General features: G+C 33.9%; 1 protein-coding gene across 16 annotated transcripts in view; it reads right to left on the reverse strand.

Annotated features, from left to right (window-relative positions):
• The window catches only part of FIP1L1 (factor interacting with PAPOLA and CPSF1), an 82835-nt gene that overhangs the window by 37711 nt on the left and 28806 nt on the right, over positions 1-16318 (reverse strand). For 8 of the 16 annotated variants that reach the window (XM_012526001.4, XM_004460606.4, XM_058298627.2 and 5 more), the window contains 2 exons: positions 10766-10875; positions 4044-4151 (listed from right to left, as the gene is read on the reverse strand). In XM_012526001.4, coding sequence (XP_012381455.1) covers positions 4044-4151; positions 10766-10875 — 218 coding nt within the window. The remainder of the gene's footprint in view (positions 1-4043; positions 4152-10765; positions 10876-16318) is intronic. The other 8 variants (XM_058298622.2, XM_012526002.4, XM_004460612.5 and 5 more) reach the window with 1 other exon arrangement.

Genomic DNA, 16318 nt, shown 5'->3' on the forward strand with positions numbered 1-16318 from the left:
CTAGAAAAACAATATATGTCCAAAATAAGTCCCAGAATTTAAAATTTTATCTTCATGACATATATATTAGTTCTATCAGTATTACATTTAAAGAGACCAATAAGCCTGTGTTGGGAGAAGTCTAAAGGGAACTAACACCTAATGGGTACCTGATCTTATCTTTCAGGACCTGCACTAGGTGTTCTTTCACAAGCTTATAAGTTTTATTAACTCTTACAAGTCCGTTGTTAAGAAAGGTGTAAGGCCAATTTGTTTCATTTTTACAAATGTGGAAAAGAGGCTCTTCTGAGCAGTAAAGCAGTAGCACCAAAATTTACACTAAGTATGAACAACTCCAAAACCCATTCTTGTCTTCTACAGCAACTGTGTATTTTCACACTAGTTTTCTGGGGCCTGAATTTTAAAAAACATTACTTTTTAGGTTGTAGAAAAAGATACAAAAACAACCTCCTGAATGCTAAAATGAGTAACATGCCAAAATATGACTCACTGGGGAACCTATATCTGCAGTTATTAATACAAGTTAACTCACTTTTGTGCAGAGCTTAGAATAAAGTTTTACCTGCCACCTTTATGTTCTATTCATGTGTTTAAATATATCATTGATAGGAGTAAGATATAGGTCTACAGGAAACTTTTAAAAACTAAAGGCCTACATATGTTCAGTCACATAAGATCTTATAGACTATATACTATAGCAACATGCATTCAAAGTGCTCAAATGTCATGTGCATCTTTTCACTACATTATCTCATCAAGACATAAAAATAAGCAGTGCAAGAATAAAGGAGCTAATAAACTCTTAAATATAATGTTCATTTTAAGTTTATTATAAGTCTTGCATGTTGGTCTACTATAAGAAATGTAAGTTGATTTACATATCTTAGTGATTCGATATTGAAAAGTGATTTCTATTATTCCTCTTTTAAGAGTATGAATCAGTTAGAAAGCATTTTGATACTGGAAAACAAGCATAAAAAACAACAGTATTTGCTCTTCCAAAACAAGCTGAGTATTTTGGAAACAAAATACAGAAATAAACTGGACATTAAGGATAAGATTATAGTACCACCCATATTGCCAATTTCAACTTTTTGTGTTCATTGAAAAACTGGTTCATTCTTACTAACTGGCTTTACAAATCTGAATTTATAAATAAAAATAACAAATAATAAAATTCTATTGGGGAATGGATATAGCTCAAGTGGTCGAACACCTGCTTCTCATGTATGAGGTTCTGGGTTCAAACCCCGCTAATTCCTAAAAACAAAACAAACAAATGAAAAAAACCAACTCTCTTTGGGGAACGGATGTAGCTCAGTAGATGAGCACCTGCTTTCCATGTGCAAGATCCTGGGGTTCAATCTCCAGTATGCATGTACATTTGTGACTATATATAAAACATTCAAAAAATTCTGTTGTCATAAACATTACAAAGGTAGTTTGAAGAGTAATGTTAAAGTTTGAAAAACACTGTATTATACAAATTAAGAGGAACTAGTGAGATAAATCCAATCTTTCAAATATAGTAGAGCTTATGAAAACAATCTCAACCATCGTTTAATTCTGCTCTACAAAGAGACTTAAGCAATGTCTCAAAAAAAAAAAAACCTACATATTTCCATTACATTATATATGCAGGTTGGAAGCTAGTTTTCTATCTTATGCTATAAAATGTACATATATACGTATAACATTTACAAACAGAAAAATGGTAAGGTTTTTATTCATTTATTTTTAGCATTGTCAAAAGCACAAAATGCATACCAAAAAAAAGCGTCACAGTCCCTAGTACATATATTTCCTCAGATTAATCACAATGTCAGAATGGGGAATTTTCTGTAGTTCCAAAAAAAGCTTTTTTGGGGGGTAAGAGGGTGGGAGGTAACTATACAGTGTGAAAACTGAGGTGTATCACTTTCAGATATCAGAGCTATTATTTCCCCTTACATATTAACCATCTTATTTCAAGAAGTATTGTACCAAAAGCATGACTAAGTTAAAAAAAAAAAAAAAAGCAATTCTAAGGAAAAAACTTGGTATGAAAGGAATTTCAGATATTAAAACATAATAATGTATATAATATATAAAGTTAAAAATTACATTAAAAAATAACTCATCTTTAGATCTCTATACCTTTACTATGAAAGATAAAAGTCAACTTGCCTGAACCACAAGTAGTAAATAGCAGAAAACTAGGGATTCTAGTCCTGGTTTTGCCTGTTAACTAGCTGTGAATCTGAGTAAAATCCCTAATTTCTCAGATCTCCTTTTCAGTATAAACCAGGAACTAGCTAGAAAATAGAGAACTTCCAAATTGAAGGGACCTTCTGTATTACACAGTCTAGCTTCATCATTTTATAAATGGAGAAACAGGCCTCGAGTCTTAGAGAACTTACCTAAATTAACTACTTATAAGTTACTGAAAAAACCAAACCTAAAGTCCAAGTTCAATACTTAAGCCACAGCTTTCTGTTTAAGAAAATTAGGGTATTTTAATATACAAAGATAATTACTGCTCCCTTAGTAGTAGTAGCAGTGATGACGGATTTATTAAAAAACAACAACAACAATGTATGGTAGTTTTGGGATCAGTGAATAGGCTGTCCAAGTTGCTGGCCAGGTTACTTAAATCAGATTAATTAATATGTAGAAACTGTATTTATATTTCAACTATTATATTAAACTATTCAACTTTTGGGTTCAAAAGAATTTTGCAATGTCAAATTGAAAAGGCTTATAGACTCTACTGTACACTTGTTAGATCTAATTTTTCTTTATTTAAAGTAACTTTTGAAAAATTGTTTCTATTGGCTTAACAAGGAAACTCGTAGTTTTTAAAAACAAAGATCAGTATCATATGATATATATAAAAATGTCAGTAAGTGCTTTTAAAAATAAGCCTTTTGACTTTGAAATGAATATCTTTTGATAATGACTAAGCTTCTTCTCTCCTGATAGGAAATTCTATTCAAGTTAGTTGATTAGAAATTCTTAAAACTCATGGGAAATATATAATTAAGACCCCACAGAAAAAAAATCCAAAAAAATCAAATTTTGATGTTTCCCCTATTCTTCTCCCTCTGCTCTTCTTTTTAGGTGCTATGATCAAAGGTATCAGATCATAATTCATATTTTAAAACAAATTAAACTAATGAAAATCACATTAATATAGCACCATGTTGCCCAGGAAGAAAGCTTAAAATTATATAACAAAGGCAAAACAAAAACAAAAAAAATTATCTCCAAAGACCATAACTGTCTAAAATTTCAAATGGTAAATTAGGAAAGTAATCTTGGCCTATATTTCTTTGTCAGGCAAAGCATAACCTCTGAGATTACTTACTTACTGTTGGTAATCACTTTCACAACCTAATATATTTGCTTCTTACTACATCCCTCTGAGTAGAAATTATTATTCCCATTTTTCAGGCTCAAAGAAATTATATTACCCACCCAAAATTGTATGCTTGTAAATATAAGACTTAAAACATAAAACCAAAATTTTAAGGAGCGAGGATCCATGCGTAAAAGCATAACAACAATAAGGGAAATGGTGAATCCTAGGATTATTGGCAGATCCACTTAATGGAATGGCAGGTTTATGGAATGAAATAGTTGGATATAAAGATCTTTAAACTTCAGTAGAGTCAGATTTTATAGGTTCTAAATACTGGTTCAGAGGTAAGATTGTATTCAATAAGTAGTAAGAAGCTTCTAGGAATTCTGAACAGAATGTGATCGAAGAATTAAATTTGCAGCAAGGGAGAGAAAAATATTTATTGAATACCCATTAGGGTAGTTACATTGAATTTATTTTACAGGATAAAAAGCTGGAAGGATGAAAGGCAGGACACAGGATGATAAGGCCTGATTCATAAGGTAACTTAAAAAGCCCTAAACTATATTTAAAAAAGCATAATTGGGGGGGGAGGGATTAAAATATGGTGCAGACTAATAAAAATTTACTATCTCACTAATAAGACAAAAAAACACTGATGATCTAAATATCAGGGAGTATTCAATTTTTAAAATAGCCTTACCTTAGATCAGGTGATTCGGCCCTCCCATATCGATCCTGCCACTTCCCAACGCTTGAATTGGCTTTTCTGGAGGCAGTACTTGTCTGAGACTGAGAAGAGGTGCTGTTTCTGGTGAGATAAATTTTCTATGTTTTTTCTTACATTACTGTTGTCTCTGACCCCCCCCAAGCCCCATTCTCTCTTTTCTTGACATGCTCTTGCTAAAAGTCCTATAGCAAGTTCCTCTAATATCATTTTCTTCAGAAAGTTACATAAAATACTTGCTTTAAAACTAACCCTGCTACTTGTATTTGAAAATAGTATATCAACATTTTATTAACTCTGGAATATTTTTAGAAATATTCTTCAGCCTAGACAATATCATGCCAAAATGCAGAAATGAGAAAAAAACAAAGTGCTTATTCATGCTGTAGTATATTATAAAGAAATAAATTTCTGTGCCTTTATGAATTAACATTAATATCTGCAGTTCCACAAAACCTCATTAAAATTTTGGCACTTCTTTCCCTATATTACAGTATTGCCTAGACATGTTTTATAAAAACCTATAATATGTATCTTATAAAGGTTCTACTTTGAAATAATTTAACTCTTTCAAAGTAAAATCCCAAAGAAAGTTAATTTTGTCCCCCATAAAATACTCCATAAAAAGTTCAGCTATTTATATTCTTGCCAATTTTTTACAGGACTATTAAGACATTCTTTTAAGGCAATAAGGAAAGAAAAATGTGTCTGTTTATGTAAAAATAAACAGGGAAAATAGACCAGAAAATAAATATGGAATTGGTTATGGACGGGGTGGAAGAAAGAGAGTACACAGTGATAACTCTCTGTTATCACTGGATATACTTCTGGATAGCCTTGCCTTTGGGACTATGTTAAATGTTTTTATATCAAAAAAATAAAATTAAATCAACATGCATGGAGAAATGAAATGCTAAAATTGCATACAAACACAATGAACAAAAGGAGAAAGGGAGGAAGGGAAAGGAAAGAAAGGAAGTGAAGAGAAGGAAGAGACGGGAGAGGGAGAGGAGAGTTGAGTTCAACAAATCTTGGTAGGTTTCTTTTTTGAGGATGGAAGGTGCAGAAGTTCTGACTATTTTGTGTGTATGTTAGGATTAAGTGAATGCATTGAAGTTTTGGTGAGGCAGATTTTCACTATGGGAAAAGGTAGCCACAGTATGAAAAGGGGAACAGAAGTAAGAACCCTGAAGTGTTGAACCTGAGTTCAACAAGTATCAGAGTGAATTCATAGATAAACACATATATATTGCAATTTCACACTGAAATTGCTAGTTTTTCCCAAACCTGGCTACTCAAAAGGCCTGGAAATGATACTCCAGAAGCAATGAGCTAGTGCCCAGATTGCAGTTTCTAATTACCATTTCCCACTGAAAGTAATCAAGGAGCCTTCAAGAAAAGGCTGCTTCTAGGAATGGGGCAGGGAAAGTACAAGATGAGCATGGAAATTTTAGTAATGCTACAAAGTAATGAAATCCTCAAAAGAAGATGGGGACGTTTCAAAAAGGACACAGGAGCCAGTCTGAAGAGGCTCCCACTGGCCAAGTTTGGGGCAATTTGATTATCAAAATGAATGATATTATATATAAAACATTTGTATGTGGTTTATACACCACATATTTAACCCATTTCACATATGTATGCACACACACTCAGGAATAAAGAATTAATGTGTCTAAACTGATAAATAATTAAATAGGGAAGTGGAAGAGTACATTTTAAAAGCAGAATGCCAACTAATAGGTGTAAATGAAGTAACAGATAATCACTATTCTGCAGTCAATATAGTAATAATGAAGTAAAAAATCACCACTGGATGCTTAAATTCTTGGGAAGTCTGAAGAACAGAATATTAACTCACAGTCTCCCCACAGATAACTTAAGTAGAAAGGGGAAAGTAGTAACTTTGCAGTGGAGAAAACCTGAAGAACACCACCACTATTAAGTGATAAAAGGTATCATCACTAATAAGGCAAACTGCAATCATATTATCCCCACCATGATGCAAGCAGGAGGACACACCACCACTTATTGCCATATTCCTGCCTAAAAATCAAAACCTGAATCTAATAACCAGGAAACATCAGGGAAATGCAGACAAAGGGACATTCTACAAAACAACTGGAAAGTTTTAGAAGATAAAACCAACTGCAAAGAAATACAAAGAAAGGCTGAAAAGCTGTGCCAGATTAAAGAAGACTAAGGAGATATTACAATAAGTAAAAGGAATGATCCTGGATTGGACCCTAGATCAGGGAGGAAAGAAGAGAACTGCCATAAAGGACTTTTTGGGACAATCGGCAAAATTTGAACATGGACTATATATTAGATAAAAGCATTGACTCATTATTAGATTTTCTGAATTTGATCACTGTACTATGATTACCTAACAGAATGTCCTTGTTCTTAACATACAGCTGAAATACTTTGTAAAGGGGCGTGATGTCTACAATTCACATTCAGATAGTTCAGAAAAAAAATTATTTTTGTAAAATTATAAAGCAAATGTGGCAAATGTAAAGCAGTGAAACTGGGTGAATGGTATATAGGAGTTCTTTGTACTTTTCTTGCAATTCATTGCTTGACTTTTTTTCAAATGAAACATTAAAAAATGAAAAAAACAATGAAGAGGGCATAAGGGAGTTCCTGGTGGTAACTGTAATGTTCTGTTTATTGATCTGTGTATTGATAACACGACTATGTTAAGTTTGTGAAAATTTATGAAGCTATATATTCATGATGTCACTTTTCTACCTATTTATCAAAAATAATTTAAATAATCAAAGATTAAACAGAACACTCTGATATGTACAAATATTAAATATAACATTTTAATTAAATATGCCAAATTACTGGACAGGATCGTCAGAAATCCAGCATTTCTACTGATAAAGTAAAAGAATCATTAAAAAATGTCCTGTACAAACACCATGAACAGCGATCTACACACTAATAAGGCAATCTAAGATTTTCAATAATGGAAATACAGTGCTTAGGACATAGTACAGCTAATAACTCTTCATTATTTACTGGGTTGCCTCTATTATATTTAAAAATAAATGATATTAAGTCTTCTCCCTAAAGTCAAAGTTTACTTTCAAAGATGTCTCTCCAAACTCCATAACTAAATGAGTAAAACAGAAAAAACAGTACAGTAATTATTTAGGAAAATACTTCACAATGACTAAAAAGGATTCTTTTCTGAAGGCACCAGGGTCTAGGGATTGAACCCTGGGAAGTCTGTGCGCAACCACTCAGCCACATCCACTTCCCTGAGTTGGCTCCTTTGTTTGTTTTGTTTATTGTTTTTTCCTTGCTTTTTCAGGAGGCACTAGGTACTGAACCTGAGACCTCCCACGTGGGATGCAGGAGCTCAAATGTTTAAGCCACATCCACTACCTAAAAAGTAATTCTTTTGATCAAAAATGATTCCAGAAAACTTTGCTAATGAGTAATGGATACTGTCCTTTATATCCGGAATTGACAGTACTGATGTGCTGTCTATGTAACTATATGTTGTGTGGTAATTATCCATTTTTTTCTTAGTAGTGATAAAACTTATTTTTTCTATCATTTTTTTTAACCTAGTCTTCATTGTCCTTACCCACCACTGTCCTCCCATTTCTCTCCATCCATGACTGCTCATTGTCTCCTTTATCTCTTGGATCCAAGGTCCATAATCAAAATCTCAAGTACATGCTCATCTTCCTTGCTCCTCTATCCCTTTATTGTATTTGTCAGGTATAACCTTAACTGCTGTTAAATCCAACTCTAGCTATTTGTCTTCATGAACACATGCATACTTGATAATGGTGAAAGAAACACACATGAGCAAGGCTGACTATCCTCATTCTTACCAGGTAAGTCTACATCTTATTCTGCTGAAAAAATCTGAAGCAGTCAGAAAAGAATTTTCGGTTGTTCCCATCACCATAATCTACCCACACACCTGCACTGATGCCCTCTATCCTGCCTTCTCTCCTGCTACTCTGATGTACTACCTGTGCTCCCACTTACAGCTAACCCCTCCACTTGCACTCCATCTCCTCTGGACTTCTTAAGAACACTGCTCCATTAACTGTCCCTTCTCACTCCTTGCATCACACATCCACAGTAGCTCATTCCTATCAGTATACAAATATGCTGTAACTGTCTTCTGAAGAAAAACCTCCTGAACTCACATTTTGCTCTAACTACTGCCCCATTTCTCTGCATCCTCTTACAGCCAAACACACAAAAAACAAAACAGAAAACAAAAACTGCCCATACTCTGTTCCTAATTACTTTCCTCTCATCCTCTCTTGAATCATTCCAGTAAGTCTTTTATCTTCACCAAAACACTGAAATGACCTTCACTTTTTAAAATCCATTAATCAATTCTTTATTTTACTTAGTCTTCATCTTACTTAACTAATCAATCACTAGCATTTGACAGCTGATTTTTTCTCCTTCTTTGAAATACTCCAAGACCTACACTAGATTTTCTTCCCATTTCACAAGTCATTCTTCCTTGTTGGTCTCCTGTACTGATTCATCCTTACTTTTCTGACCTACAAGAGAGTGCCCAGAGGCTTGACCTCTTACTACTTCTCTATCAGCAATCATCACTTTTACAATCTAATTCAGTCTTATAGCTTCAAATAACAAACACTGATTACTCCCAAATTTCTATCTATAGCACATACTCCCTGCTCCCCTCTACTCCAGGTTCAGTGTCCAACTCAAACTTTCCATTTGTGTCTAGTAGGTATTTCATATTTATTATGTCCTAAACTTAACTCTTAGTCTCCTCCCTCCAAAAACCATTCCTCTTATTGTATTTTCCATCTCAGTAAATAATAAATCCATCCTTTCAGATGTTCAGAATTAAAACCTTGAGTTCATCATTCTTGACTTCCCTCTCTCCACAATCCTGATCTAATACAAAAGGATAGTCTAACAGCTCATCTTTTGAAATATATCCATAATCTGACTACTACTTACCAGCTCCACAACTATTTTCTTAGTCCATGTCACCATTATTGCTTGCCTGGATAACTGCTAACTTTCCTGCCTGTTTCTGTCCTTAACCTGTCTATAATCTGTTCATAATAAAAAAGCTAAATTGGTTTTTTTCTTTTTATTATTTTTAGGAGGTGCTGGGGATTGAACTGGGACCTTGTACATGGGAAGGAGGTACTCAAACCACTGAGATGCACCTGCTCCCTGATTTTTAAAATTTAAATACGATATTATTCTTCTGCTCAAAATCCAGTAGTAACTTCCCCATTTATTTCAGTTACAGGAAAAGCCCGAGTCCTTATAATGATGGCACAAGTCCCTACATAATCTGACCCAAGAAGAAAGCAATGCAAAGCAAAGAAAGGCAAAATACAGAAAAACTGAAAAAATGCTATTGGTTTTTAAATAAAGCAATTATGATGATTGTAATAGCAAACATATATAGTTACTGTACACCACACACTATTCTAAAACACTTTACATAAGGGAATCTATACATAAGCACCCTGTAAGGGATATACTATTAATACATTAAATGGAATAGGAAACAAAGGCAACATGAGATTAAAGAACTTGCAGCTACTAAGTAGTAGAATTGGAATTTGAACCACAGATGTCTGGCTCCAGAGTCCAAGCTTCTACTACCATTCTACACCACTGAATATCACAAGTTCAATGAAAAATCTGACCTATTTTTAAAAACGTAAAAATGGAAACGATCATACATGATAAAAGGATTGATAATCCTCAGCTATTAGAACTTCTTTATCTGAACATTTTATGAGATTGCTATTAGTTTAAACAATCACACTTGGACAGTCTCATGACTAGTAATTATTAAGATAGTAAAAGTGGCTTTAAGACATTTAATTTTGGCCCAAAGCTTCAAGAAACTATACCTTAAAACTAAACTAGATGTTCCCCATTAGGTCTCTTGCTGCATTAGTAAATTATGAAATATAATCCCTTAAAACTGGTAAATACAAAATTATAGATTTGCTTTGTTTCAAGTCCAAAGAAACAACTGCTTTAAGTTATTTTTATCTAACCTGAAATTAAACTGCTGACATCAAACTTCCCTATTCTTAGGCTATCCGTTTCTGAAATTCCGGTTAATGAGGGTAACTAAGTAACCACTTGTCACTTTTAAATTAAAAGAATATGTCACTTTTAAATGAAAAGACTATCTGCCAGGATATTTGCCAGCATATTTGCCTCTTACAAAAAATATCTTATGAATGCTAAGTAAGGCAATATCACCTCAACTAAAGAAAGGAAAATGGTTTTAATTTGTCTAAGATTTCCCAGGCTGAAATTTCAATAGCCTCCATTATTAAAATTAGTTAAGACATCTTTAGGCTAAAAGATCTACACTTAAGGAAGTCTAATAAAGCTTTATGTAATGATAGTAAGCACCAAAAACAGCAAGACCATTGTTGACATCACCTCTCCTGAATGTAAGATTGTTCTCTCTTTTTACATACATGTAACTATATACCATGCTTCATTTCTTGCTTACCTAGATTTTTCTTCAGAGCAGTTACCTAAGAGTTTTTCACAAAGAATAAGTTTTGTACTTAAACAGAATGTGCCAATATTTCTGTAGAGCATTCAAATCTTTATACTTTACATAGCATTAATACAATGCAAAGATACCAGTGCCTTACAATGATTGGAGTTACAACTGCCTAACTAACCTGCTTGGTGGGAGTCCAGTCTTGAATAGAGAAGGAGGAGAAGTAAACTCAGTTTTTGTAGACGGAAGTGCTGCTTCCTTCTCTGAATTTCCAGTTCTTCCCTGCTGTACCTTAAAAAAAAGGGTTATTAGCTTGTTTAATTTAACAGAATACTCAAATACAGTAAATTTACAATGTTAAAATAAATTTGTGACATGATGTGAAGATCAAGAATGAAGAATGTTTTGTTAAATATTTCATAAAATTAACCTATATTTTAGAATAATATTAGGTGAAAGGAATCAAACATGATTGTGGGATCAAAAGGTTGCCAACTAATAAAGTCCACATTAATACTACTTAAAAGCCCAATAAACTATTAAGTACTCTTTGGTACTTTCATACATTACCCTTGATCATCAAATGAATCTAAGATACTTGGCTATGACCCCATATTTCAGAGTTCTCAGGGCCTTGAAGAACTTTTTTTTGTATTTGCTACCCTTATCTAAGAAATAACTAGCAGCCACTTTAGCCATTCTAACTATTTTCTATTTAGACTGTGATTTGCTATAACATAAATGTCAATAATCTGCTGCTGCACTTACATATTATTTCTCCTTTACATTTTCCCATCACCATCAACAGTTACCATTCTTCTGCTGGTACAGCACAACTAGAAGCTTGAAGTCAGGCATCTGTCTCCTTAATACTCCTCCTTCTCCCTCTATGTTAACTTTAAACTAGATTATCTACTTACTCCATAACTTCTCCCAGATTTGTCCATCCCTTCTGCCCCTATCAGATCTTTTGAGATGGTGATCCAGTTGTAAAACTTTAGACTGGTAAAATATCTTCTTTAGGCTCTTTTGTTTTTATACTTACCTTATCTTAAAATCAGCACCAATTTACTAAATTTAAACAAATTAAGTTCCAGCTGCCCTACACTTAAATAATATTAAACCATATTCCATGCCATATTTAAATTCTACTATCCTGTGAGACAAAGGCCAAGAGAAACTCTGACACCTTGATTCTGATAAACCTGAGCCAATGATTCAATACCACACCAAACTAATCATTATGTGGAGAAAAAGAAACCCTTATATATTTAAGCCTTTATAGTTCAATCTCTTACCAATAGTGCTAAACCCAGTCCCTAATTGATAACTTCATATAATTAGGGTTCAACAATGAGATTATATTTGAAAATGCATTCTGCTGTTTTAAAAACTATCCATTTAAAATACACTGGTCCTAATGAGGGATAAGGATCAGCACTAAGATAATGTCAGATAGAAAGAAATGGACTTGATAAATACTTGACAGATAAAGCAGACAGGATCTGGTGACAGGAAAAATAAACATGATTCATTCATTAACATTTACCAAATATCTATTATTATGTACCAGAAGTAAAGACTACATAGAGAAAATAACAGAATCCCAGATCTTAAGACAGACACAAACAATCAGAACAATATAATAAATGCCATGGGAAAAAAAAAAAAACTACCTAAAAGAGAATACTCTAAGAATTGACACCACGGTCTCAACTGCTCCCCTGCAGCACTCCAATAAAACACATTCAGCTAATTACAAGTCTAAAAGGCATTTCAAACTTACCATGGCCAAAAATAATTACTCATTCCCCAGCATCCCCCAATCTGATCCTCTCCAAGTCTTGCCCCTATACTTAAATGGCACCATCATCTACCAAATTGCTCAAGAAAACAATAACAACAACAAAACCCAGGAATTATCCAACATATGTTAACATTCAATATATCAACTTTACCTCTACAATATATACCAAATCTACTTACCATTATGTTCCCTCCTAAAACCCAAGTCCAACCCACCAATCACAACTTACCTGTTCTGCTAAATTAAATTAACTTTAAATATGTAAATCAATTCATGTCTCTCAAACTCAAACATCTGCTCAAAACTCTCTAATAGCTTCTCATTACAAATGGAATAAAATACAAACTTCTTACCATTGTCTATAAGAATCAGCATGGTACAGATACCTCTCCAACCTTGTTTACCTCTATTCTAACTCATTTTTACTACATTCTGATCAGAATGGGCTTTTTTTTCTCCTTTTAAACATATAAGCTCTTCCTTTCTGAGAAGTTTTATACTATTCTCTTGCTTGGGAGATCTGGGGATCTTCTGATGGCTACATCCTTCTAATCATCATTTTGTATTTGTTCAAATGTTTCTTCATAAGATTTCTCACTAATACCCAAGGTTAACTTATTTGTTATATGGTTAACTGTCTACTGCATTATAACATAAGATCGCTGAAGGCATGAGCCAGTTCAAACCTGTAACTCAAATGCCTAAAAGGCAGCCAGACATATAGTATTTATTACGATTGCATTTGGGTCTCAACTTAAAATATCACTTCTTCAAAACCCTTCATAGGCCCTGGAGCTTAAAACTATATAATTTTTGGCATGATTGTTTAATTATACCTATATTCCCCACTGGGAGAGATAAAGTACAAGACCAAGAGACTATGTCTTTTATGCTTTCCATCACCACCAAATCCAATACCCTTCCTGGCATAATTGGTACTCAAATAGAAATTGGGAAAGAGGAAGAGGAAAAAGGGAAGAAATGTAGGAGGAGAGAAAGAGGGGAATACAGATGAAAGAGTATCTGCAATAGGGGAAAAGTGAAAAAAGTTATCAGAAAACACAGGGCAGATTTTTAAACATATGAAAATTGACTGCTTGTCAATATAACAATATATAAACAATTCCGAAAATTTTCACCATTCTAGCAACCCTCCTTATAAACGTGCATTATCATCACTCTTATTTATATTCATCTTCAAATATTGCACTCAGGGATCATATACAATCTCAAAATTTGTCTAACCAGAGCATAATGAGATTATTTCATACGATCTAATATTTTAATAAATAACCGCAAGACAATATGACTAATTTTCTGAGAATAAATTCTCAGATGTGGATCAAGTGATTGGGCTCCAGTGTACCATAACGGGAAGCCCCAGTGAAGGCAAGGTGGCCTGTGCCACAGAGAGCTGGTGGATCGCTCTGCGGAGAGTTTGTGGCCTGCACCATGGAAAGCTGGTGCAGCAAAATGATGCAACAAATGGAGACACAGAAGAGAGACTGCAAGAGACATGGCAGACTGGGAAGATGAGGTGGCTCAAGCAATTGAGTGCCTCTTTCCCATACTAGAGGTCCCAGGATCAGTTCCCAGTGCCTCCTAATGAGAAAGACGAGAGAAAAAGACAAGCAGACAGGGAAAGAACACACACAGCAAATGGAGAGAGAGCAGACAACACAAACAGCAATGGGGGAGGGGGAGTAAATAAATTTTAAAAAGAAATCTTAATAAAATAAAATAAAAATAAATTCATGTCCAACATGACAGATCCAAATACATCTTGCCTACAAATCTTCTGCACCAAACTTTTTCAAGATTCTTGAGATTTCCACTGACTGCCCATTATAGCATTATTTATAAAAGTTAACACTACAAACAATATAATATACAAAAAGGAAACTATTAGGCAAACTGTAGTGTATCTAAAAAGAGATTCTGCAAATCTTCAAAATGGTATTTATCAGAAAATTTTAATAACCTGGGAAAACATTTACCACATACTGTTAAGGTTAAAAAAAAAAAAAAGAAAAAGGAACAGTAGAGAACCCTATAAATAAATTATCACAATTTTGTTTAAGTCCACAAGAACAAAAAGAATGGAAAAGCAAGAAAATTCAGAACTTTGAAAGCAGTTAAAAGAAATGGTAGCTGACTAAAAATACAACTGAATCCTAAGTCAGCAGTGGGAAATTGAAGACTTATGAACTTTTATGGTAGGTTCCCAAAAGATTCAGGAATTTACAAATCCAGCTCCCAGAACATATGAATCAGCCCGGCACATATTCTCTAGGTAGAAGACTGAAAAGTCTTCTCTGGAAAATTAGATTATCGCAAAACAAAATAATCAAAACAAAACCTAAAAATAATGACCTGAGTTCAATATATTAAAAAAAGATTTATTATCCATTAGCATATATAACACCTAACATTTCCCCTTTTAAACACATTCAGATATACATTTCAAGTGCTATTAATTACATTCACAATGTTATGCTACCATCATCACCAGCCATTACCAAAACATTTCCATTTTTCCAAAGAGGAAGCCTGCACAGCCTTGACTCCCCATTCTGTATATCCCATTCCCCGGTAACCTGCGCTACGCAGTTAACTCTAAGTTAAACGATGGACTACACAGCTAGTCATCCCCTGGTAACTTGCGCTACATAGTTAACTCTAAGTTAAACCATGGACTACAGCTAGTCATCCCCTGGTAACCTGTGCTACGTAGTTAACTCTAAGTTAAACCATGGACTATAGCTAGTAATACACTTATAAAAGTGTGTTTTCATCAATTGTATTACATGTACCACACCAATAAAGGTGTCAATAATAGGATGGTATATGGAAATTCTGTATTTTATGCATGATTGTTCTGTAAGCCTACCACTTCTTTAATAAAAAAAATGATATCAGGGATTCTAAAAGGAGCTTAGTCCCACAGTGAAGCTAGTCACCCAGACCCATTCACACACACAGAGCTTCCAATCAACTTTTTAGTGGCCCACTCTTACTTGGGCCAAGGATCCACAGATATGTGAAAACAGAAGTCAAAAATAAACTTAAAATGGGATGCTAAAGAAAAAACCCTTGAAAACTAAAAAGCACACACACACACATACAAATAACCAAATAGACAGGTTGTAAGGTTGACAAAAACTCCCAGATAACAAGAGATGAAGAGATGGAAAATAGAAGACAAAGATAAGAAAATCAGAGAACCACTCCAAGAGATCCAATATCTAAACAGGAGGACCAAAAGAGAGAGGAGAGTAGAGAAAAAACAAAGAAATATTAGAAGAAAAATTTCCCAAAGTGAAGGACATGTGCTTCTGGATTAAGAGGGTACAACAGACTGCCAGGTACAACAGATGAAAATAGATCAAGACACATACTGTGAAATCTTAAGAACACTAGTGGCAAAGCTTGTAAGTCTTCCAGAGTGGAAAAAAAATCATCTGCGCATGTGTATACATTTGAGTACACACAAGGATATAAAAATATTTAAAGAAAATGTTGTGATCATTTTCTCACACATACATGTTATATGCATTATCACTACTCATTCCTCTCCTCATCCTCAACTGTATAATTATACAATTGTTTTTGCACCCAACTGAGTGACTTTATTTTTATTTTTTGTTTTTGTTCATATTGCTTTCTGCCTACAATGTTCTTCACTCTCATCTCTCCAAATGAAGAAAATATTCACTCATCTTTCAAATAGCACCTTTGAATTCTAGATGAATATCCACTTTCTCCTCTGAACTCCCCACTGCATTTGCTCAATACCACCAATACAACGTTCCTTTTAGTACTGTGTGGTTGGTTTATAGGTACATGTTAGTTTACCCACTTAGTTCATGAGCTCCTTAAATACAGAGGAACTAATTTACCATATCATCTAGCACTGTGCCAGGCACA

This window comes from Dasypus novemcinctus, chromosome 1, assembly GCF_030445035.2.
Source record: "Dasypus novemcinctus isolate mDasNov1 chromosome 1, mDasNov1.1.hap2, whole genome shotgun sequence".
NCBI lineage: Eukaryota > Metazoa > Chordata > Mammalia > Cingulata > Dasypodidae > Dasypus > Dasypus novemcinctus.